At 37.1% G+C, this 25,358-nt stretch overlaps 1 protein-coding gene across 7 annotated transcripts in view; it reads left to right on the top strand.

Annotated features, from left to right (window-relative positions):
* SSBP2 (single stranded DNA binding protein 2) overlaps positions 1-25,061 on the top strand; it is a 273,547-nt gene extending 248,486 nt beyond the window's left edge. For 4 of the 7 annotated variants that reach the window (XM_073344389.2, XM_073344388.2, XM_073344395.2 and 1 more), the window contains 2 exons: positions 7,776-7,874; positions 10,794-25,061. In XM_073344389.2, coding sequence (XP_073200490.1) covers positions 7,776-7,874; positions 10,794-10,823 — 129 coding nt within the window. In that variant the 3' untranslated portion in view covers positions 10,824-25,061. Of the gene's footprint in view, positions 1-7,775; positions 7,875-9,211; positions 9,298-10,793 lie in introns of all 7 variants that reach the window. The other 3 variants (XR_012158937.2, XM_073344396.2, XM_073344390.2) reach the window with 3 other exon arrangements.
* The last annotated feature ends 297 nt before the right edge of the window (positions 25,062-25,358 follow it).

The following is a 25,358-nucleotide window of genomic DNA, read 5'->3' as shown; positions in this document are numbered from 1 at the left end:
CAAACCTAGTTAAATATGGGAAGAGAGAAATTTGGAGATTTGTCATAAGGATATTATTTTTATGCATTGTATCATAGCTTTTCTCACCTTTATAAGACGTTGCTAATATCCTTAATCACCACTCCAATTCCCTAAAAACTAAATTAAAATGTAATGACAGAAGAAACTGTATTTTGAGCATAGCAACAGTTTTATCAGTATATGAAATATGAATGTTCAACCATTAGTGGTTGGCACCTACAAAAATAATACTGTATTTGAATGCACTATATTTTCTGTAAAAAAATTGCTAACTCTGAGATTATTAATTTAAGAGTTGATTTAAATGAGGAATCGATGAGTGAAGGTATTAGAATTAGGCCCATATAAAATATTCTGTGCTGCTTCTTCGACATATACAGATATAACTGGTTAAAAACTAATCATTCTGCACTTTTGTGCTTTTGATCTATAAAGATAGAAATTAATTAAAGGATTGTTTCATTCCAAATTTTTTGTGACTCGTTTTTATTCATTTGAAATGCTAGAATGAAATTCTCAGCCATCTCCCAAAATGAAATGAGTTTCTTTTGAGAGAACCTACATGTTTTAGATTGAGATTTTGAGTTCACTAAATATAGTGTTAAGATATGGTTTCAAGATATGGTGTCATTATTCTGTCATGAAAATTCTAGCTTTTCCTTGTAGCAGAGCATCAGAAGCAGATGCAGCAATCTGTGATATCTGTCCAAGAGGCCCAGAGCTATGTAAAAAGTGTTTGCAGTGAAACCTAAAAGCATGCATAACTCACCTGGTTTCATTACAAACTCAAAACCCTGAGCTGTTTCATCAAAAGTTTTACTCTTGTTCTTGAACCTTTTGAGTGAGTTTGGGCCAATTTATGACTTTAACTAAGTCCCATGGAATTTACAGTATGACGCAAAATTAGATGACATCTGGTGGTTTTAACTTAAATGTCACTGAGACAAGCAAGTTTCCATATTACAGATGTTATCACAGAAATTGTTGTGGAAATTAAGTGTGAAGTTGCACACATTTTTGCATTTGTTGCTAGTTCCTCAAGCCCAGTTGGGTTCCGCTTGACACAAGAGCTGAATGGAATAAAAAGGCATCTTAGTGAGGCTGATCATCTTGTGCATGAGGTTTAGAAAATTAGCGGAGACTTGCTAGAATACATTTTACGTCAAATCAGTTCATTGTTACAGTGTGTAGAAAAGGTTATAATTGACTGACCAAGTGGCAAAATATAAAGAGTTTAAGAGGTGGAGTGAGGTAGAGGAAACAAGAGAACTGAATATAAGAGAATGTGCATATAAGAGAGGCACTAATAACTATGGCTGTCGATTAATCACAGTTAACTCACGCAATTAACTCAAAAAATTAATCTCGATTAGTCGCACTGCTAAACATAGAATACCAATCGAAATTTAGTAAATATTTTTGGATGTTTTTCTACATTTTCAAATATATTGATTTCTATTACAGCACAGAATACAAGTGTACAGTGCTCACTTTATGTTATTATTTTAATTACAAATATTTACACTGTAAAAATGGTAAACAAAAGAAATAGTATTTTTCAATTCACATCATACAAGTACCGTAGTGCAATCTCTTTATCGTGAAAGTGTAACTTACAAACATACAGGTTTTTTGTTACATTATTTCACTCAAAAACAAAACAATTTAAAACTTTAGAGCCTACAAGTCCATTCAATCCTACTTCTTATTCAGCCATCGCTAAGACAAACAAGTTTTTTTACATTTATGGGAGATACTGCTGCCTGCTTCTTATTTACAATGTCACCTGAAAGTGAGAACAGGAGTTCGCATGGCACTTTTATAGCCGGCATTGCAAGGTATTTACGTGCCAGATACGCTAAACATTCGGATGCCCCTTCGTGCTTCGGCCACTATTCCAGAGGATGTGCTTCCATGCTGATGACACTTGTTAAAAAACCAATGCGTTAATTAAATTTGTGACTGAACTCCTTGGTGGGAGAATTGTATGTCTCCTGTTCTGTTTTACCTGCATTCTGCCATATATTTCATGTTATAGCAGTCTTGGATGGTGACCCAGCACATGTTGTTTTAAGAACACTTTCACAGCAGATTTGACAAAACACAAAGAAAGGTACCAATGTGAGATTGTTTAAAAATAGCTACGGCACTCAACCCAAGGTTTAAGACTCTGAAGTGCCGTCCAAAATCTGAGAGGGACGCGGTGTGAAGTATGCTTTCAGAAGTCTTAAAAGAACAACACTCTGATGCGGACACTACAGAACTGAACCACCAAAAAAGAATATCAACATACTTCTGATGGCATCTGACTCAGATGATGAAAATGAACATGCGTCATTGGTCCGCACTGTTTTGGATTGTTATCAAGGAGAACTCATCATCAGCATAGGCGCATGTCCCCTGAAATGGTGGTTGAATCATGAAGGGATATATGAATCTTTAGCGCATCGGCACGTAAATTTCTTGCTACGCTGGCTACAACAGTGCCATGCAAACACCTATTCTTACTTTCAGATGACATTGTAAACAAGAAGCGGGCAGCATTATCTCCTGTAAATTATAACCAGACTTGTTTATCTGAGCAATTGGCTGAAGTAGGACTTCTAGGCGCAAAAGTTTTACATTGTTCTATTTTTGAATGCAGTTATTTTTTGTACATAATTCTACATTTGTAAGTTCAACTTTCATGATAAATACTTGTATGATCTGAATTGAAAAATACTATTTCTTTTGTTTTTTACAGTGCAAATATTTGAAATAAAAATATAGAGTGAGCACTGTAGAGTTTGTATTCTGTGTTATAATTGAAATCAATATATTTGAAAATGTAGAAGACATCCAAAATATTTAAAATAAATGGTATTCTATTATTGTTTAACAGTGCGATCAATCACGGGATTAATCATAATTTTTTTAATTGCACAATTAATTGCGATTAATTTTTTTAATCGCTTGACAGCCGTACTAATAACCAAAACTTCTTGAATTACCAGTGGAATTCGTGCAGGCATCAAAGAAAAACTTGCTGTGGAGGCTTTGCTCATGCAGCTGCACTAGGCCCCATACTGGCCGTCAAAGCAGCCCAGCAAGAGTTGTTATGAAAGCATTTATGTCAGGAATTTGAATCTTTGGGGCAGGCATACTGTAGCGAATGCAAAAATTCAAAGTTCAGTGCTACACAGGGAAAAACAGAAAGAATAAATAGGGGTAGATCTCTAAGGAACAAACAAAAGTGCTGAAAGATCACATAAAATAAATTTTACAAGGGTTAGCTGCTTTTTAACTATTTATGCCTAACACTACAGCAGCTTATATATTATGGAGTCACTGGTCATGACTCCACAGTTAACGTTGATTCAGAAATTTAAAACCTTCATGTGAATAAATAAAATGGAAAAAACCCAAACACAGAAAGTAAACTTTGAACACTAATTTAATTTTTCCTGGTTGTCTGATGAAAATTGGTTTGATACAGAAAGAATAGTAGCAAAATTACCAATTTTTTTAGTTTTGGGGGGGTTGTTACACCACCTTTTGGTTACCTTTTGCAAAAAAATAAAGCACTCTGAGATCTGTGACTTGTACCACATGCTGCTCTTCATGTGCTGATAAATAACAGTATAAGTTATACCTATGTGATGTTTGTATCATGATTTTTAACATCTTCTTCATAATGGGAAAGAAACATGCTACACTTAACCCATCATATTTGGCCTTACACAGCTACTTAGGGTAAAATTCTGACTCTGCGGGAGTTGGGGGCAAACATTTAACAGCAACCTCAGAAATGTTAAGGCAGAATAATTTCCTAAATGTATTAAGTGTGTGACAGTTAGCTGTGCCGATTTGTTGATGGAAAAGCATTTTTGCCATTGTTAAGGGTTTGTACCAAAGTTTGAGGAAGTTGGTGTCGTATTGTTTTTCAGTATCTGCATGGAGGTGGAAGTGAAAGCCTTATGGAGTGTTGGAGTATGTTATTAATATTGCTGTCAGTTATATGAGAGTAGCAAGGAATGCAGGAGACTTTTCCCCTAACTTGCTTTTTGGATTCTAAATTAGTGGAAGTGTGTCCTGATTCAACCTTGACTGTCACTGAATGATGTTTCTATGCATTTATTTTAATAGAAGAATGTGTTCTGATATAAACAAGCTTTAAAAAAATCTTTGTATTAAACAGATGTTAATGTAGTTGAGATTTAACATGCACAAAAGATGACAAATGGAGTTATGATTCTCATACCAAGCGTAACTTGGTCCCCTTGCGCAAATGTAGTATTTTGTGCTATGCTATATAGTGTTAACTTACATGACTTGATAGAATGTATGTTAAGTGATAGATGACTGCATTAGGTTTGATGTGATAATCCAAACTTTGAGCCTCCTGGCATTTGTACATATACAATCTCAACAGTAATATTACATTGACAGGTTTTTTGCATTTAAGTTTTTGATTAAAAAGGAAAAAGGAAGAGCCATGATTGCTATAATAAATGTTTTATGCATGAAACTCACAACTCCTTCCCACTCCCCACAAAGCATATGTAAATTGGAGCCTAGTGGTTGGGGGTGGATCTAATCCATACCCCAAACTTCTCTGCACCCCTTCATAGTCATTGATGCAGCCTTCAAACTGGAGTAGCAGTTGCTGTACTTCTGTCCCACACAGGGGTGTTTCAGGTTTCTGGAACCATGTAAGCAGAGATCCAGTAACCCCTCCCCATGGCTTGCCCACCAATATTTTGAGCCACTTCAGAGCCCTTCTGCACAGTAGCTGTGGAGGCTGCCCTCCTCACCCAAGAGGGATACTACAGGTCTTCTGTGATGTAGCACCTGGCAGTGACCTTTCTCCAACAAGTGGAATTTTACCCCGTCTGTATTTGTTTCAGTCAAAGAGTCAAACCCACTGAGTAAAGAGTGCATTTATTTGAAAGGTCTTACATGTATTTTGAATCATTGACATGAATGTGTTTTTCTCTGAATGTGTAGCTATCCGCATATAGGCATACTCATGCCAGCTGCTATCTGGCAATCAGTGCATCGTTAATTCAGAAAGGAAAGTAGCATACTGCACGCAAGCACCATACTGTTATATTTTGTTACTTCTTTATTCTCAACCAGCTATTTTCACACATGAAAAATCAGTGTTCCTTAATAATAATACACACTTGCTATATTTAACTGTTAAAACAAAACCTCTTTTGTTACCCAAGTGCAAAAACACAATAGAACAAACCCTTAACGCATTTAAATAACTTTTAAAAAAAACCTAACAAGATTTTTAAAGCTTTTGAAGAAAACATGCAACTTTGAGCTAAAAGTAAAGCTATGCAAAATACCTGTATCAAATATCCACTGGTAAAGTGGTTTAGTAGCTCATAACTTTGAGCTATTTTAAGATTATTATGCACACTGGTAGCACAAACTAAAAAATATAGTGAGCTATTATAATTATAGGGCCCAATTTTGTCCCCACTGAAGTCAATGGAAGTCAACCTATGAGCAGAGACCCTCTAGCTACCATACTGCAGCAGGTGCAGTGCCAGAACTTGTAGGTTCTCTAGAGCTTGAGTTCTTGCAAGACCACCTCCAGGCTTATTGCAGAATGCCTACGTTGAGAGAACGGAAGTAGATGATTCCCAGGATGAAGATGGCAAACTCTTCCCTTGGAAGTTTAAGTTCATCAGATTCATACCTCCACACTAACATGAAAAGGTTGTTTCATGGCAAAACCATGCTGAATCAAACTGCGGTGTTTACTTTTTTCAACCATACATTACCTTGCTCTAGCTGAAGGGAAGCAGAAGAAATTTCAGCCCAAAGACTAGCTTTTGAAAAAGTCAGAAGCACCTAAAACTAGGGGCTTAGGCCATGTCTACACTAGAGACCTTACAGCATCACAGCTCTCTCGTTGACAGAGTTAAACCACCTCCAAAGAGTGACGGTAGCTATGTTGGCAGAAGAGCATCTCCCACCAACATAGTGCTGTCCACACTGGCGCTTCTGTCAGTGTAACTGATGTCGCCCAGGGGGGTGGTTTTTCACACCCCTGAGTGACATACGTTATACTGACAGAAGTGCAAATGTAGACATAGCCTTAGAGTGAAAGTATCTTCTTTGTTCTAAGAGAGACAAGGTGAGTAAGGTAATATGTTTAATTGGACCGACTTCTGTTGGTTAGAGAGACAAGCTTTTGAGCAAACAAGAGCTCTTCTTCAGTACTCAGATTGTCATAGCTGAATACAAGGTGGAACAGTTTGTTTACCATAAGTAGTTAATACATAGTTCATAGAATCGTAGAATATCAGGGTTGGAAGGGACCTCAGGAGGTCATCTAGTCCAACCCCCTGCTCAAAGCAGAACCAACACCAACTAAATCATCCCAGCCAGGGCTTTGTCAAGCCTGACCTTAAAAACTTCTAAGGAAGGAGATTCCACCACCTCCCTAGGTAACGCATTCCAGTGTTTCACCACCCTCCTAGTGAAAAAGTTTTTCCTAATATCCAACCTAAATCTCCCCCACTGCAACTTGAGACTATTACTCCTTGTTCTGTCATCTGCTACCACTGAGAACAGTCTAGAGCCATCCTCTTTGGAACCCCCTTTCAGGTAGTTGAAAGCAGCTATCAAATCCCCCCTCATTCTTCTCTTCCGCAGACTAAACATCCCCAGTTCCCTCAGCCTCTCCTCATAACTCATGTGTTCCAGTCCCCTAATCATTTTTGTTGCCCTCCACTGGACTCTTTCCAATTTTTCCACATCCTCCTTGTAGTGTGGAGCCCAAAACTGGACACAGTACTCCAGATGAGGCCTCACCAGTGTCGAATAGAGGGGAACGATCACGTCCCTCGATCTGCTTGCAATGCCCCTACTTAAACATCCCAAAATGCCATTGGCCTTCTTGGCAACAAGGGCACACTGTTGACTCATATCCAGCTTCTCATCCACTGTAACCCCTAGGTCCTTTTCTGCAGAACTGCTGCCGAGTCATTCGGTCCCTAGTCTGTAGCGGTGCAGGGACCATTTCAAGGGACCATTCAAGGTGAAGTAGCCCATTAGCACCCCTCCAGTCATAGGTAGCAAAGGAAGAGAGGGGAGAAAGCAGCTGGTGTGGGGGGTTGTTTGTGGATTATAGATTGTTATAATAAGCCCCAAGGAGCTTACAGTCAAGATGGTGTCTGTTATATTCAGCAGCAGGTATAGTACATGCATAAGATCCACTGGTGAAGTGGTTTAGCAGCTCATAACTGTGATCTTGGGGTAATTCCCAACCAACCACACACTAGTGGTGGAGACCCCAAATATAGGCCTTCATTCAGCAAGGTACTTAAAAACATGCCTAACGTTAAGCATGTGAACGCTACTCATGGACTTAAAGTTATGCATGAGCTTAAGAACAATGGTGAATCAGGCCTATAATGCTTTATTTTAATTACGGAGCATAATCTTGCTCCCAACGAAGTCAAGTGGAGTTTTTCCACTGACTTCAGTGGGAAAAACTTCCAGGCCTAACCTGAGAACAAGAACTACAGGTAAGTAATTTTCTTCGTTTTATAGGGAGGAAACAGCTTTTTCCAGATTACAAACATTCATTCAAATATACGTAGTGCAGAGCTGTGATGGCAAGATATATTCTGTGTCATTTTCAGAGATTCCAGTGAGTAGTGTAGGTGTTGTTTTGACAAACATTATGAAGCAGGGAAAGGAATTCAAATCTACAACATACTTACCCTTTATTTTTAAATCTTTTTTACCAGAACTCTCCCAGTAATATGAGCATGAGTAATCAGCCTGGCACTCCCAGAGATGAGGGTGAAATGGGTGGAAATTTCCTAAACCCTTTTCAGAGTGAGAGTGTAAGTATTTCTTTGACTATTTTGTTATATGACAGGTACTCAATCCCAGGCTCTTTTCAGGAAAAGCAGTTGTATCTTTAATACAATTTTTGTCTATATTTTTACAAGTCCCTAATATTATAATATTGATCTGCTGAACAAAAATTGTGCTAAATAATATCAAGGATTTAATTTAAACTTTAAAAGACAGGAGGCATAGAGTAACTTCAGAAATTCCATCCCTAACTTAAGTGGTCAGTACATGACAAAAGTAAGATGCCAAGGAGTAAGAATGATCCTAGATTCGGGCATAACATATGCATATTCAGAAATGCACGATGAGATGTGCATTTGTCGGTCAAAATCTGAACAGTGTAGTAGATCTTCATATTCAGTTAATCTTCCAAAGTGGTCTCTCAGTTTGTGACTTTCCAATCTTTGACACCTTGGGCAGTATGTTTTACAGAGTAGGAATGTCTTTCAGAACTGTATCTACACTGAAAGCACATAATTAGACCACTAAGAAATCTAAAAGACTTATTATTTCATAAAACATGACATGATTTTATGTCTAGAAAAACAAAGATGCCCTCTAGTGTTCATTTTGTGACAAATGAAACTCTTAATAATTCTGAGTGGTTGAGGCTGAACAAAAATTATTTAAAATACTTTCCAAAGTAAGGAAAGAGCAAAATGTTTATGCCCAGGTGCCTCAAGTTAGATTTCTAAATCCCCATTTAAGCTCCTAAACAGAAGTGTCCTGATTTTTCAGAAGTGCTGAATAACTTCAGCACTTTCTGTTCTTAGTGGCATTCACTGCTGTCGGAAGTGAGTACAACTCTATTAATTTAGCCCAGTATCTAAGAAGATTAAGCATAATTTCTCCTAGTTCATACCAAGGTCAATTGGCACGGCAAGTTTCATGAAAATCACACTCAATTTTTGTTTTGCTTCTTCAGTAGACATTAACATGAGTATGAAGAACAAGCAATTTTTTACATTTTAGCTACAGTATTTGTTTCTTTATGAAGAGGGCATCTTTGAATTCTTTGAAATGGTAGGGAAAACGACTTTGTACAAAAGATCTTCACAAAAAGAGTGATGTTTCAAAATTTGCAAAAGAGCAGTAACCAAAATTCCCCCATCAAGTTTGAGCCTGTATAGTCAAGATAATGCTTTACTCTCAATTCCATGTGCTTGACTTATACTCGATGCAGTCCAGACAATCTGAGAGCTCACCATACCAAACTCATTAAAAGAATGACATGTACTATACTATACATACTATATACTCCACAGAAAATTAGTTTTCTCAGACACTTACTGTATGCTTAAAGCTCTTGGCTGCTGTTTTCCAGCTTGAATGAATCCATGACTTGACTTTCCTAAGGTTTTGCTACAGTCATATTTCTAGATACCAGGCTTTCTCAATAACAAGCCAAAGGTTAGTCTCCTGGGGTTCTGTCATTCTTTCTCTGCCACTTACCTACCGCTTCCTTCCCTGGCTTCTTAGAATGGATATTATTATTATTAGGCCAAATCCTGGGGTCCTTGCTCAAGGAAATTCCCAGTAAATTCACCAGGAGTTTGCTTGAAAATAAGGGCAGTATGTTAATAACAACAATAATAAAAATTAATAACTTTATATAGCACTTTAACTGTATAAAACGTAGAACAATATATATTCACTGCCGCAACTGCTTCCAGAGGGATGAGCACTTTGGCCCCAGTCCAGCACAGCAGTTAAGTAGATGCTTAACTTTGAACACCTGAGTGGGCCCATTCAGTGACTGCTCACATACTTAAAGTTAGGCACATGCTTAATTGCTTTCCAGGATCAGGATGAGAGGGCTCAGAAGCTGATAGGAACAAGCCCTAAATCAGACGAGACCAAACAAAGAAAATTATGAAGGTCAAAACAGATTTTCCCAATTAGTCTGTTCTAAGCATCTTGTATTAGAGAGAAGATCTAACCAAAACCCTGGTTCTGAACATCCTTCAACACTGGGAAAAGGTCAGATACAAACTCCTGGGCTCTGGGTCATTTCTAATTATATATCATTTGTAGAAAGGCAAAATTAGTATTTAGCACTATCTCACACCAGATTCAACAATACCAATATGTTTATATCCAGACATTTTCCCCTGCATAAAGGACTTTAAGCCAATTAAATATTTCTTCAGCCTTCAAGTTCCAAGTAAAATAAGAATTAAAATGTGTATCTCTTGGAGATTTTGTGGTATCTAATTGATAACTTGTGATGAGATATTGTTAACTTGAGGAGGAGTGTAGCCTGTATCAGGGCTGCAGTTCAATTTGTATTACAATTATAATGCAGTCTAATGTAATGATTGGATTTCCAGTTTGCATAAAGAATGACCACTGAAATTTGATGCAACTAGCCTCCTAAAATCTATATTGTAGTAAAATTTAAGATTAATCCAGAAGTCTGATTTCATTCCAACGTGTCATCTCTCCACTGCCTTTCCACCCCATATAGTGGAGACCCCATTCAGATGGGTACCTGGTCCACAAGTACCTTCTACCAGGCTATGCAGCCCACAAGATGTCCAACAGTAACCAGTGAGGGGAATGGTAGTGTACCCAAGGAAGTGCACGCAGTGTTAGCCAACAGTGTCCTCTGGAGCTTTAGCTTCAACTGAAAGCTACCCTCCAATCTAGTTTTACTTATTCATTTCATAAGCTGTGTTGTATGTTATATATAAATAAATTTAAATATACAATGAATATAAAATGCATTGCAAATTACACTGCAGTCCTGACACAAGCTACAGTACAAATATAGGATAAGATTAAAATCACCTGTGTGAGAAAGAGAATAATGAACAGAAATTCAAGCTCACTGTTGTTATACTTTTGGAGGGATGTTAGTAAGCTGTGAAATAACTGTTGTTAAAATGTGGATTCCTCTTTTTCAGTACTCCCCCAGCATGACAATGAGTGTGTGATCCATACCAAGTCTCCTCATGAAGACCGCAGTGAGTTGGCCCTCTTCAGAGAGCTACTACAGAAGAAAATTACTCGTCCCAGTGTACAGTTTAACAAAAGGATCTCAGACACAACCAGACCCACCATCTTTTCCTACCATCTCCCCAGTTTTGTGAAGAAAGTGGGTCCAAACATGATTCAAACAACTATAAAGAGTGGCATAACAGAACTGCCCAAGAGTGAACTGCAAACAATTATCCTGTGTATGTATAAGTGCGGATAGATGTATATGTGTGTGGATATGTTATATTGACATACATACACACACATATACATATATAGACCTGCAGGACATTGTAAAATATTATCACATGACATCTTAAGTAGAAATCAGAAATAGAGACTTTTATTCCATCTTTTTTTCACGTTTACATTTTAACTATTAAAATTTGCGTTCCCTCTCCCCCCCCCCGAACTGTTCTGTGCTGCGTATATCACTACTTTATAAGTTATTTTTAAGGTGAACCCAAATGGTCAATTGTTCTGATTTTGTAAATGTCTGCCATCATGGATAGGAATAAAATTGCTCGTAAGAGGGCTTTCACAAACTTGTATCATACCAGTTACCCTGTGAATCACAAACTGTGCTCTCTCAAGAAATAGAAGAAAGCTCATCTTAATTTTGTGGGGAAATTTAATAATTTGTCACCTGGCTTTAGTGGTGTTGGGGGTTTTTTGTGTTTTTTTTTTATTTGTTTTGCTTTTTTGTGCTTAGTACCTTTAAAAATAGGAGCACTGAAGGTTATTTTTCTTCCTCAAATGAGGCCTAATATCTGTAAAATCTACTTTAAATGGAAGTCTGAGTTTGAATCAAGACTCAGTTTATCCAGAGTATTTTAACATTGCTGTAAAATGAGCTCCAGTTGCTATAGAACCCAGCAATAAAGTGGCAGGGCTTCTTCAGTCCTTGGAAATAAGTTTTCCCTTTAGCCTGATCTTCCATGTGTGTGGTAGCAAGTAGAAATACAATAAAATCCCTATTACTGAAACCTCTTTTTCTAACAAACTGCCAGCTTGTCTCCCTTTTCTGTTGATTCTTGGCTGACTCCCAATTATCCATAGTCCTGATTATCAGAACATATTTAGTGTCTGCCAAGCCATTCAAATAATCAGGATTCCACTGTACTTGATTTGTTATTTTTCACCAGGAATACTAAAGCTGAACTCCTTAGAAACTTTCCAGTACATAATCACATTAGTGAACCAAAATGATTGAGCATTTTGTGGGTACTTCCCACGCAGGGAGTGTTGGAAGGCTCATGCCCTTATATCAGAAACAGAACAGGAACAGAGGTCTGAGCCTTTTTATAAGGAAATCAGGATACTGTATTTCAAAACTTTGGAGATAGTGGGGAAAAAAGGAAAGTGGTTATACGGCTTCCTGCACCATCGAAGAAAAGCCTTTAGGGGGAGTCTCCTATCCCTTAATGTAAAGCTCTAAAATCTAAGATTATATTACATTTAATTCATAATGACTCCCACCTTCCCTAAGAAAATGAAAGGATGTACCTGCGTGGTATGAAAAAGGGTGATGTTCAGAACCTCAGGCACAAAGTGTCTGAATTAAATTCATTCTGCCGATACCAAGCAATGTTCACCCCTCAAAATTCACAGCTCAGTGGGAGATCCCCAAAATATGGTGCTCACCTGCAGATTTGTCAGGAGAATTTTGCCCTTAAGTTGTGATAAAGGGTTGCATGTTATAGGGGTCAGTGTGCAGGTAGACGTACATCACTGCATGTATCAGGAGTAGATCAAATTCCCTGTTAGCATATAAATGAATAAAATTAGAATGTCTTTTACCCCACTGTTGGAACTACATAAAGAGTAAACTCTTCATAGGCACCAGGCTGGTACTTGAAATTGTATTCAGATTTTTTTTATGAGACGTTTCCCTTTAGTTAAAAAAGATAATAATGATCATTTGTACCTAAAATTAGATAAAAGTATTGATATGGTTCTGTTTACTTTACTCCTGGTTATTATCGAGTTTGAGTTCATTTATTCATCATTTGAAAACAAGTAGTTTTTTGCTGTCTCTCAAAAAGATCCTTGGAGTACTAATCAATTTCACTTACAAAAAAATTCAAAATTAGACTCCAATCCTGCAACACACATGTATTTAACTTGACTACTGTGAGTAGTCTCATTGATTTCAGTGGGACAACTCACAGTAGCAAAGTTAAACGTGCTCACATCCTTAGTATTTACCAGATAAATGAAATAACACCTTTTGTTTATACATTTTCTTTTTCTCTTCTAGTTTTACATTACCAGGAACTGTTTAGTTTATGGATTCCTTCATGGGGAAATAAATATGACCATTAAATAAAAATTATGCAAACCAGAATATAAAATAGAAATCATATCCTTTAAAATAGAACTGTCAAAAATGTACTAAATGTCCAGGACAATGATTTTAAATGTAAAATCACCATCAAAATATTTTCTCCTAGTTTACCTACAATAGCATGATGTGCTTCTGGCAACACAGATTTTTTTCCTGTGATTTTTTTTTAGCACCCCCTTCCCAATTTTGTCCCACTTGTAGCACAACCTCTCAACTTCTTGTGTCCTCACCTCCTCTTCTAGTCCCTTCCAAAATATTTGTGTAAATTAAACTGCTGAGTAATGGGATAGATCCTTCATCACTAAAGTCAGTAAGAATTTTGTCATTGACTTAAAAGGGAGCAGAATCAGCCCCTACAGTACTTAGGTGGGAATTCGCAAAAAGAAAAGGAGTACTTGTGGCACCTTAGAGACTAACCAATTTATTTGAGCATGAGCTTTCGTGAGCTACAGCTCACTTCATCGGATGCAGTGGGAATTATAGACCCTACTCCTGCAAAGAATTAAACATGTACATATCTTTTCACACCTTAGTAGTTTCATAGACTCCAGTGAGACCACTCAGGTATGTAAAGTTGCACATGTGCTTAAGTCTTTGAAAGATCAGGGCTGTACATAATTAGAGATGGAAAAAGACCCATTTGATCATCCGATGCATCTCTTGAGTTGTTATGACAAACTTCATCACACATAAGTAATGATCTCTGCTACTCTTACCTTCCCTTTTTAGAGAATGATCCTGGAAAAGTTTACATATATAAGTAAAGTTACTCACATACATGTTGGCAAGATCAGGTGCTTAGATCACACATACACATTTTCTGCAGCTAAGCCACAGGGAATAATACTTGTATTTGCTAAATATGCAACATATTCAAAGGACACCTTTAGCTTTCAAATTTGTATAAGGTTTTTTGTTTGTTAACTTTCTTTTGCTTACAAAATTCTTTTATAAGTTTGCAATATAGAGACCAAAATTGAGATGGAAGGGAATTTTATTTCCAAGCACTGATTTTTTTTTCCCTCCCACCAGTGTTTCTCATGCACTAGATGTTGATGTGTACTGTAACTGCTGTTTGTTTTTATGCTTATGCACCAGCGTTGTCAGATGGAAATTGTCCAGATCTGGAAGTAATGCTAATTTAAGGGTAGCAGGTCAGCTTTCGCACTAAGTTTTAAGATAGTGGTCTTCTTATGTTTTTTTAAGATGGAGAAGAGTAAGGCCTGATTTGCCAAACACTTTTTTTTTTCAGTAAAATATTTTAAAAGAGAAGAGATGGAGCCTTAGAACATCGAAAGCAGGGAATAGTGGGTTTTCTTTCTCTCTGTAGAGATGCTGGTTGAAATCCTGGTCCTACTGAAGTGAGTAGGAGTTTTGCCTCTGATTTGAATGGAAGCAAGATTTCATTGTCTGTGTAAACATGTGCAAAGGAATCTTTCTGTCCATATTTTATTTCCACACAAAGGTTTGTGGAGACATTAACTCTCCTTCCATATTCATTAAAAAAAAAGGAGTGAAAGAGGTTGTATGAATCACAAGAACAATAGGCTGCCTGAAATGTACATTAAAAAGTACCTTAATATTTTTATATATAGATAGGGCACTTATATTATTTTCTAGTAAATTTGTGTGTGAAGAACTGAAGTTGAGCTCTGTGTTGCTCCTCAGTTTATTTTAAAATGAATTTAGAGTTCATGAAAGGTGCTGGATTTGAAAGCCCTTGAGACTAGTCTTTTGTGCACCCCACACTGCCCCAGTAGTGTGCCTCAACCTTGATCTGGAGGGCCTGCCATTGAAAAGAGAGAGAGTAGTTCTGTCTCCAGTGCTTGAAGTCATTTGTCTCTCTGCTGAGTGCCACAGTTGCCAATTTTTATTTGGAAACCTGCTTGTTAGGGATTGGACCACCAGCTTATTAGACAATCAGCTATAGTAATAACTTTCAGTCACCAACCTGCTCCAGTTTTGAAGTAGTGACCCATAGGTGAAAGGCACCATTTCCAATGAGCCTGAAACATCCAGTCCACCTATGAGCTTTGTATTTTAAAGGGAAATATTTTAGTTTAATTAATTATTTTGAGTAGCTCAAACTAGCAGAGGTGATTTAAAAACTTTCTTCTGTGTGAATCATAGAAATATGGGGCTGTAAGGGATCTCGAGAGGTCATCTAATCCAGCACTCTGCACTGAGGCAAGACCAAGTATACCTAGACCATCTGTGGCAGGTGTTTGTTAAACCTGTTCTTAAAAACCTCCAGTGACAGGGATTCCACAACAACGCTTCCACAACCTGTTGCAGTAGTTAACTATTCTTGTAATTTGAAAGATTTTCCTAATATATAACCTCATCTCCCTTACTGCAGATTAATCCAATTACTTCTTGCCCTAACTTTAGTGGACACAGAGAACAATTATTCACCATCCTCTTTATAACAGCCCTTAACATATTTGAAGACTGTTATCAGGTCCCCCCAAGTCTTCTTTTCTCAAGACTAAACATGCCCAATTTTTTAAACCTTTCCTCATAGGTCAGGTTTTCTAAACTTTTGATCATGTCTGTTGCTCTCCTGTAAGCTCTCTCCAGTTTGTCCACATCTTGAAGTGTGGTGCCCAAAACTGGACACCATACTCCATGAGGCTGGAATCTCTGCGTTAGAAGGATAACAAATTCCTACAGTGGCTAAAACACATTTGAATTTTCCCCTGTCCCATAATTAGCAAATGAAATACTGTATGTAGAGAGGGTTTGGAATTAGATGGGTAATTTAATGAGGGACCAGCTGTTACAATATTCAGAGTTGTATATTTTAATTTTTTTTCCCTTGATATAATGACTTTTCAGCTGATAAATATTGCACTGATGTCTATTTCCTGGATCATTTAATTATTTTTTAAGTGTTTTAGCTCTGTTCCTAGCCATCTTTAGTACTTTTTGTTGTTGTTAAATATGGGCCAAATTCGGTAAGATTTGGTCCTATACATTGAAAGTTGTAGGGCACAACAAATTTACAGATTAATGATGCAAAAAAAAATTGCCAGGAGAAGTAAATTGCAACTGATGATAGCTCCAGTTCCAATCCCATTTGGGTTTGTTTGGGTGGCTTTGAGGGTAGGAATCATGTTGAAGCACATAGTTTGCAAATAAAAACTGTTAGACTCCCTTCCGTACAAGTGACAACTCATTTCTCTTCAGACAAGCTGATGTGGCAATTTAATGTTAGCAAATGATCACATTAAGGATCTATCTCAATATTTCATGGTGCAAAAAAACAGATATAAGAAATTCAGTTCAGCCCTCAAATGTAAATGAGTTATACTTAAATACGTTGTGTGTGTAGCTTCCTTTGTTTCTCCGGACATTATTGGTCTGGTGCTGCAAGCCCTTACTCATGCAAGTTGTCCCATTGAAGTCTTCATGCAACTGCTCATGTGAGGAGCAGGTTTGCAGGATTATTTGGCTTGTAATCTTATTTAGCCATATACATAGGTACAGCAAAATGTAAAGGGCAGGTTGAAATCAACAAAATGATGTTGGTTATGAAGGGAAAGAGGCCAATGAGCTCTTCATAGATACAAATCATTGCTTTGGCTGCACACATTAGTTCAATTTACCAATATTATCATATTTGCAGCTTGTTACAGTAATAAATTTAGAATGAATAACTGGACCTTCCACTCAAAAAACGTAGTAAAACTCTGATCCTGCAAACACACGAAGTCAATGGGATGCCTCACAGGCTTAAATTTAAGATGTATAAGAATTTGTAGGATTGGAGCCTAAATTGTTCATTCTTGAGTCTTCCCTGAAATAGACACTTTATTTTTAAAATTTTTAGCAATGCAAGAGTGTATTTATGCATCAATATAATTGATACCTGGAATGGGATTTGGCTTTCTTCTGTTTCTTAATTTATCAGACCTCTCTCCACAGCTACTTAAAATATTTCTATGAACATGTCCTTTCATCTTGTTTTAAATTGTGCATTCATATTTTTTCATTAAAACAGTTAACAGCTGTGCAGTTTTTATCCAAACTTATGTTTGGTTACTGTTCATCATTTAAGTTTAAAATATATAAGGAAGCCTCTCATGTAATGGGAAAACTTGCCATAAAAATGTATAAAGGTGTATGCCCTTTTCTTGGGTACATGTTTTCACGTTTAATAAAAACACAGTTTCCATTTATAACTTGAAACCTTCAGTTTCTAGCCACCATTTAATTTCTATGTGTAAAGGAGGTAGAGAAAATAAATTGCTTTTGTTTTTCATTTGAATTCAGCATACTAAATATTTGCTGAATGACACAGCTTTGAGAAATTGGATCAAAACATTTTTATTCAATCGTAACAAATTACATAACAAATAACAAATTACATTCAAAAACTGTGATTCCTAAAATCATATGTGAGAAAATTATAAAGGCTCTATTCACAAATATTTGAGTTTTATGTGTGCACCAATTTTTTAAACTGTATATGATGGATGGCCATCTATGGCCAGTTAGCTGTGTATGGCTTTGTATTTGCATTAAGCAGACACTGAATGACACAAAGTAGACACACTGGCATGTGCACAGAGTTTGGTAAGTAGTGGATGATTCACCTGCAAGAGTACACAAAGCCATTCACTAAATTCCAGATACTCCAATGTGTGACAATCTCTGCTGCCTAGTTATTCACTTCTGTAAACGTTACAGTATGTGTTCACATGATGATGCATTTGGGGGCTTCCTCCCGATCTTCATATGCCAAGAAGAGAATCCCCAGTTTCATTTTACTAACAGCAAAAATTTGGCGGCACTCAAGTTTGTATAGAGAATCCAGGGCAAACATGGATGATTTAAACAAGATTTTGGTATTTTCTCAGTGCCCTGTTTTACTGAAATGGGGAATAGGAGAACTGAAACACATGGAAAGTAGGATTGTATTATTTATATTTACTCCTGCCCCTGCACAGAAGGAAATGATAACAATTACTTCTGTACCCACTTTTGACAGAAACCAAATAAAATGAAACCACTGTTAATAATTAACTGATGTGAAAATTAGGGAGGCAAATTATCAGCTGTGTAAATTAGCTCTTCCTAGGTTTTATTTATAGAGTTAATGTCTATATTCCTTTTTTCTCCTCTCTCTTTGGACTTCTGTTTTCCACCCATCCTATTGCATGCCAGCTGTTTGCACAAAAATCGTGTGCAATTGCTGCAAGAATAATTTACACAAAATCCATGCAAAATGTTGCTTACATTTGTGAATAGAGTCCTAACCGTACATAGATTATTTCATTAGAGATGTTGCAATAAACATTTTTTGTGTAAGAAATAGCCTGTTTCCTCAAGGCCTGATCCTGTACGTTGCGAGGAATCCTCAGCAGTAGAAATTAGGGCATGTAGCATCTCACAGGATTATGCTCTAAATCAGGCAACAGACACTCTGTGCCTCTTAAAATGATCTAAAACAAGAGTTGCTGTTTCCCATAGAAAATGGGGAGAAAAAATCCATCCTGAATAAAACACACATAATTGAAATAGAAGGCTGCAACACTGCTTTACTAAAGCTGTCCTTGGAAAGTCCATGATTTGAGAATTGTACTTTATCAGTGAGAAACTGGTTAGCGACACACATCAACAAAAGAGATAGCCAAGATTTGATAACTGCCCTGTTCTTCAATATATAAGTGCACCCCCCAGAGACTATAGGTCATAGTGGGAGACCATTCAGATGAAGGTCAGATCCCCCTCTGAACCAAGAGAGAACATTACAGACTGGGACATATAATCGCCATAGCCCATGACTATTATAGATAAGGGATGGGCAAAGTCTGAGTGCCTTGCGTTTTGACAACTAGACTAAGAGTGCATCAGAAATTAAAGTGTTTGCAGAAAACTGAAAGTTGATATTTTTAAAATTATACTTTTAAACAATATTATTCAGAAATTTGACCTTCAAAAATGTCAATAAAATATTTCCCAGAGCTATTAAAAATTTCTAAAGAACTCTCAGTTTTTATTGGACTTACCACATTTCAGATGATTCTTAAATGGAAAAAAAAATAATTCCTAAGTAAAAACAGAAAAATCAGCATTAAACAATGGTATAAATGAAGTGGAAGCTGGTGCTTTGGGGGCTTTTCTATTTCTAATAAAATTTAAGTTTCAAGAAAAAAAGAGAGCATCTTTACAAGAAACATCTATAAATTTGTAATGGCAGTTAAAGAAATGTAAATCAAATTGATTTAAGTGTGCAAAGACCAACTTTGATTTGGGCTTTTTGTGGCAAGTATCCCCTTGCAAAAAATATTGTGATGCATCTACAATTTTTGTGTGTATGTCTATGTGTATGCACATGCCCAACGTTAAAAACCCTTTATTACATAGCTTGGCCGTTCATGCATCTGGCAACACCTGCTTACTGTTGGGGGGAAGGAAGAATTTACTATCTGGTGGATTATATCTATTTCAGTTATTTAAAGCATTGGTAAACTATTGTCAACTTGTTCACATTTGCACAAGACATTCTATGTAGAAAAATGTATATTTTTTAATGCTGGCATTATAACTTCGGCAATCATGCATACTCTGTACATTATTGTAGGTTTTGTGTAAGAAATCTTGTCACCATTGCTTAAGACTGTAAATTCTTGTTTCAAAGCAAGAGGTGGCTTTTGATTGAACAGCCATGTGTATTTTATGGTACTGTAGTACTTGTTCTGTTGTCAAAACTTGCTGTTCACATGTGGTTAAAGCCTTGTTAAGCACGCTTAGGGGTTTCAGAATTTATTTTACACAGCACATATATCAGCCATTAACAGGGACATTAAATCATATATAACGAAAGAAATTTCACCCGAGTTCAGGTCCTTTTAGAGAGCTTGGTGTTAGAGTTCAGCAAGCAATTGCTGGCTGCAGTTTAACACATTTCATTGTCTTAATGTTGGGTATGCATCAGTGTGTGCTTTCCAGTTCAGCTGAGATTATCCTTCCCAACCCAAAGCCTGAGTAATTGGACTCTGTGCAGGGAACTAAGCAGGGAATGGATATCCTTCCTTTCACCATCTCCAACCCACAATGCGGGCTACAGGACTACAGCATGGCACTTCACAGCCACTGTTCCAGCTTATAGGGGTCCCTGCCACTGTAACCATATAAGTATGGATCCAGTGGCCCCTCCTCTGGTCTACTTCTTCTGCATCAGGTACTGGACACAAGTGCAGGAGATAAGGAAGCACTACCTGCATACTATGCTCACAATCCCTACACAGTGCTACTAATGTGCCCATGTGAGGTACAAAGTCTTGCCCTCCTCTACTAAATGAATTGCATTCTTAGTAAGAATTATTCAGGTGGCCGGCAAAGGAAAGTAAAATTGAACTTCTCTCCCTCCCCATTTTTTTTTTGTTATTTTGTACAAAGAAGACCTGAAATGTTGTAGGTTTTTGGTTTTTGCTTGTTATTTTTTTACATATTAGGAATTCAGACCCTGTCTGGGCATGGATATTTTATGATATCCAGACAACTAGTGAAACAGCTGACAGCATGAGCCAAGAAACTTGAGCTATTGAGAGAGAAGGAATTTTTACTCAGACCATTTAAAACTGGTTTTTGCTTGTTTTCTTTAACAGCTATTTAACTGAAATAACTAATTAATATTTTGAATAAAGGAAGCCTTTATTAAATACTTGACACCTTCACCCTTTCAATTAAAATGTTAAAAGCCCACAGTAAACATCCCTTCTACTTCCTAGTGGTTCTCCCCCAAAAAATCAAGGACATATTTGTGATACTGGTAAGGTAAAAAAGAAAAAACTTCAAAAGATCATTTGAGAGCCCCTTTATATATCATTGAAAAGGCAAAAAGAGCACAAACCCAATTATACCAAAAGATCCTTTGCAGGTCACCTTTAAACAACTAGACAGGAGTGTCATAGAGAAAGAATAGTTTCCAAAATTGTGAATTAGACTACTAGTCAATCCCTAATTTTATAAAGAAAGGAAAATCTTTATTCAAAATGCAACATTCAAAATAAGCAGAAATTTAATTTGAGAAAACAAATAAATGTTCTAGGATATAGTTCAGAAAACACAATCCTGTTTCCATACAAGGGTACACTAATAAGTTCAAATGAATATAAAATCAAAGCTGCTAGTATGTGGGGGGGTCTCCCTAAATTTTGTGGGTTTCTGCACCAGCTGTCCTAGTCCCCCAAACTTGATCTTCATAGTCTACAGCTGCTGCAAGAACCACTCCATTTCACACCACCACCATATAAAGTTAAAAAACAAGTCTCACAAATATCATCTTTGAGGGAAGATTTCTGCTTTAAAAGCACATAAACTAGTGAGCCTTACTTTAGAATGGAAAATCATTCCAGGTGCAAATCTCTTTAGACCTTGTTTGTGAATAATTTTTAAAAGCATCCTTTTTAATCATTTAAGAAGAGAAGCAATAAGTACCCAGAGATCCAACAAGCTGCCTGACATCCATCACTTCACTTCCCAAATGATTGCGTTTTGCTTTGGGAGATATTTACTACTGTACCTGCAACCACTTGAAAGTTGCCCTCACAATGCCTCTGTTTTTGAATCATTGGTCTAAGTCCTTTAGAAAACAAATCATCTATCAAAGAATGGAGCAGCCCATAACTACTTTGTGAAATATTCTCCTGTTCTCCACCATCTATTCCATGTGGTGGCGTTTTGGTATTATTGGCACTATTGTGCAGAAATGTGCACACTTAATTTGATGATGATTTTGTAGTTATGTATTGAGAAAGTGCCCCTCCTTCCCTCCCAACAGAAGTGACTCAGAAGGCTTAAAATGTAACACAATCACTGTGGTTGCCTGGTGTGAAAAGGAAGCCACACTACAGGAAAAATTCATAGTTCCCTTGAATGCCATGAAACCAAGCTCCACGGTTGTACCCAAGGAAAATTTGTGACCGGGGCATGGCCAATGGGTCCATGAATTGTGTGGCTCAACTAACCACAAACATGTGGGAAGGTACCTTGCACCGCTGCATCTTCTGCTGCAGCCCATATGTTCTAGCAGCAACCATGGCCCAGCTCCAGGGGTATGCCACATCCTGGGGTCAGGTCCCCCATACCAAACTCATCTTTTGGATTTAACACAATTGTGGGTGAGAATTTCACCCCAAAACAAAACTGGAATTTTTGTGAAATACTGCATGGTTTTCTGTGCTCTTCAATCTTGGAGTCTAACTTTTCACATTAGATTCTTGCCTTCAGCATTTTGACTCTCTTATATTTTCCTTTTTTAATAGAATTTGAGCTGATTTTTGTTTGAATAGTTTTATCCCCTTTTTAAAATGTTAACCTTAGTTCAGTGGATATTGTTAATTTTTTATTAATAATCTTTGATGGGTGCACAAAAGAGGTTCATTCATTTAAACTATCCAATAAGGAAACCATTACATAGGGGAACTAAAATCAACCAATCATGTTTGTTGCTGTCTAACTTCAAAATATTAGGTAGTTGTAGCCAAAAAGTGTGAATGGGCATAGCCTTTGTTTTAGATGAATTTTCTATGCATGGCAGTCAGCATTTATTTTCCTCTGTCACGAGTATTACTGAACAACGTGGGCTGTTTGGAAAGTCAGTGATCTAGCAGTTCATAGTTCAGGATTTTGAGTAGATCAGTCGTAATGGCAGTTCATGTTTTTCACACTGTCTCTTGTCAATGTCTGCCTTTTGCCACATCCCGATTTGGAGATGTGGGAATCCCATGTTTTAGATGATTAGCTCCTTGTAGGTGGTATCATTGCATGGGCTAACAAGCTCCTTGCAGAACATATTCTACCCTAAGCCCCATAGCCTGCACCAAACATCAAGCCTCCCGGTTTTCCTGTTATGCTACTGCAACTTGCCAACACTCTCCACTAATTATTGGCAGCAAATCACAATACTGATTGCAGCAAGAGCTCCCTCTCCTACATGTTAAGGAACAGTGGAGATTAAAAAAATATAAATGTGGTCACTCATGCCTTTATCACATTCCTAGTGTGCCCAACTTCTCACAACCAAAGTGCTGAGATGCAGAAGTTACCTCTGAACTTAGCTTAAAACTTCATCAGACAAGAGTAGATTTCATTTTCTTTCATGAGCCTACCAGCAGCTATACTGATATGTTTGCTTTGTTTTCTGAATTGCAAGTCATTTTATATTTAAAATGAATATGCTTATTGTGTGGCATTGAATGAAGTGTTGGAAAAGGCTGTTTATTATGTGCTAATACAGTCACTGCTTACCAGTTAGATATTTCAGGGGCTGAACTGCAGCCAAAAGTTATGTTCAAGAATCATCTTAATTTTAATGTTATACTCACATGAAAACGGGGCTGTTTCTCTTGCTATTTCTGGGTTTCATTGAATTTTAGGGAAAAGGGCAAATGGCACAATTGTTGTAATTGGAAAAGTGACTGTGATGGCAGCTAACTGACTGCTTTTCAGGTGCATCAAAACAACAGGATCCATTCTGTGACTCAGCTGATACACTTCCAGTTGTCTTGGTAAATCTATAGTGAATGAATAATTTTTATGTTCGAAAGGGATTTGCCATTCTGTGGACATAGAAGATCACCCAGATGACCTGCCAAGAGAGGCAAAAATATAGCAATTAGTCTGTGATCATATGTAGCATTATTCATTTTAATGTGCCATTATATTTATACCTTCAATTTTTTTTTAGCATTCTATGAACTTGAGGCAGTTCGGAGGAGAAAAATAAATCTCTCTCATGTATAGCAAAAACAATGTATAATTTACATTAAATGTAGACCACTACCATACCTTTTATTTCCTGTGCCTTTAACATATGTGAGTAGATAAACTTCCTCCCCTTTTCTTGGTGGTTTGATATCTTTACCTGCTGTCTAGTAACTCTGATGTCCTTCTTCAATATGGAAACATTTGACATAAGAACATTTGAGACTATTTGGGCTAGTGTGTATGTTTCACCCAGTGGGGCATTACCCATTCAAGAATGTCATATTCCTCATAAGATCATAAAACACAAATTTGCTTTCTGCCATCTCCATCTGTGGGACTGCTCGTAAAGCAATTAGAAATATTGCTACACAAATGTCATTCTGTTTACCCAATACAGGCTCCATCCTGCATCTCTTGTTCACTCACAACTCCCATTCACCTGACAATTATTTGAGAAGGAGTTTGGAGAGTACAGAGAATGCAGAACGAGGACCTTCACAGGGGTGTATGCTGGTGTAAGCCAGTGTCTTTTCGGCAACCAGAGAAATGTAGCGTTTTGCCAACTTCTTTCTAGTGAAAACACTGAGCGTGCTTAGCACTTTAACAAGTTTCAGAGACACAAGTGTCAGACTGTATAATTGCATCTCATCTAATTTTGACACTTAACAACTAATATTTTATGAAGTATGAATCTCAATAGTATCTACATGCTTTGATTCTGATATACCAATCAACAGCAAAACTGAACGGTGAACAGCCAGGCTTACACACAAAAAATCACATTTTTTTTTTTAAAAAGGTTCCTTATTTTGATTTTGTTCACTATTTCTAGAACATTTTCAACATTAAAATATTTTTCTACCTGGTTATCTGAGGCTTATCTCTCTTCACCAACCAGAATAGTCTGCAGCCTTCTACACTATGAAAGACAACAGAACTTCACATATATTGGCTTTGTACCTGCCTAATGCATTATTGAAATTTTCAGCAAAGCCATAAAGCCTTTTATTTTATATGAGTTTGTGTAATTAAATTAGAAACTTCAGGTGTAAAGGAGTCTCCCTATCCACCATTTTACTCTCATTCTCTCTGATTCCTGGGGGTTCATAGTTGCCTTTTTGAAGCTACAGAGTTATCTCTTTAAACCAGTGCAGTCTAAGAGCTGTGTTAGATTCTATTTATGGAGTATAGCATTTGACTGTGGAAGGTTCACTTTGGTAAGGAGGTGTAACATATGTCATTAGGGACATGGACACTTGGAAATAGGATTGGTAAGAAGACTAAAAACCAAGATGGTACAAGTAAAAATATAAAAATTTGGCATCAAAATCTGGTCTAGAATGGTTGGGGTTTTGTTTTGTTTTTAAACTTTTGTCCTTTATATGTTATTTTGCAGAAGAGGACTTTGGGGACTGTCAGACCACAT

The sequence above is a fragment of the Lepidochelys kempii genome, chromosome 5 (assembly GCF_965140285.1).
Source record: "Lepidochelys kempii isolate rLepKem1 chromosome 5, rLepKem1.hap1, whole genome shotgun sequence".
In the NCBI taxonomy this organism is placed as follows: domain Eukaryota; kingdom Metazoa; phylum Chordata; order Testudines; family Cheloniidae; genus Lepidochelys; species Lepidochelys kempii.
The sequence above is the reverse complement of the archived record's forward strand: the minus strand, read 5'-3'. Positions and strand labels throughout refer to the sequence as shown.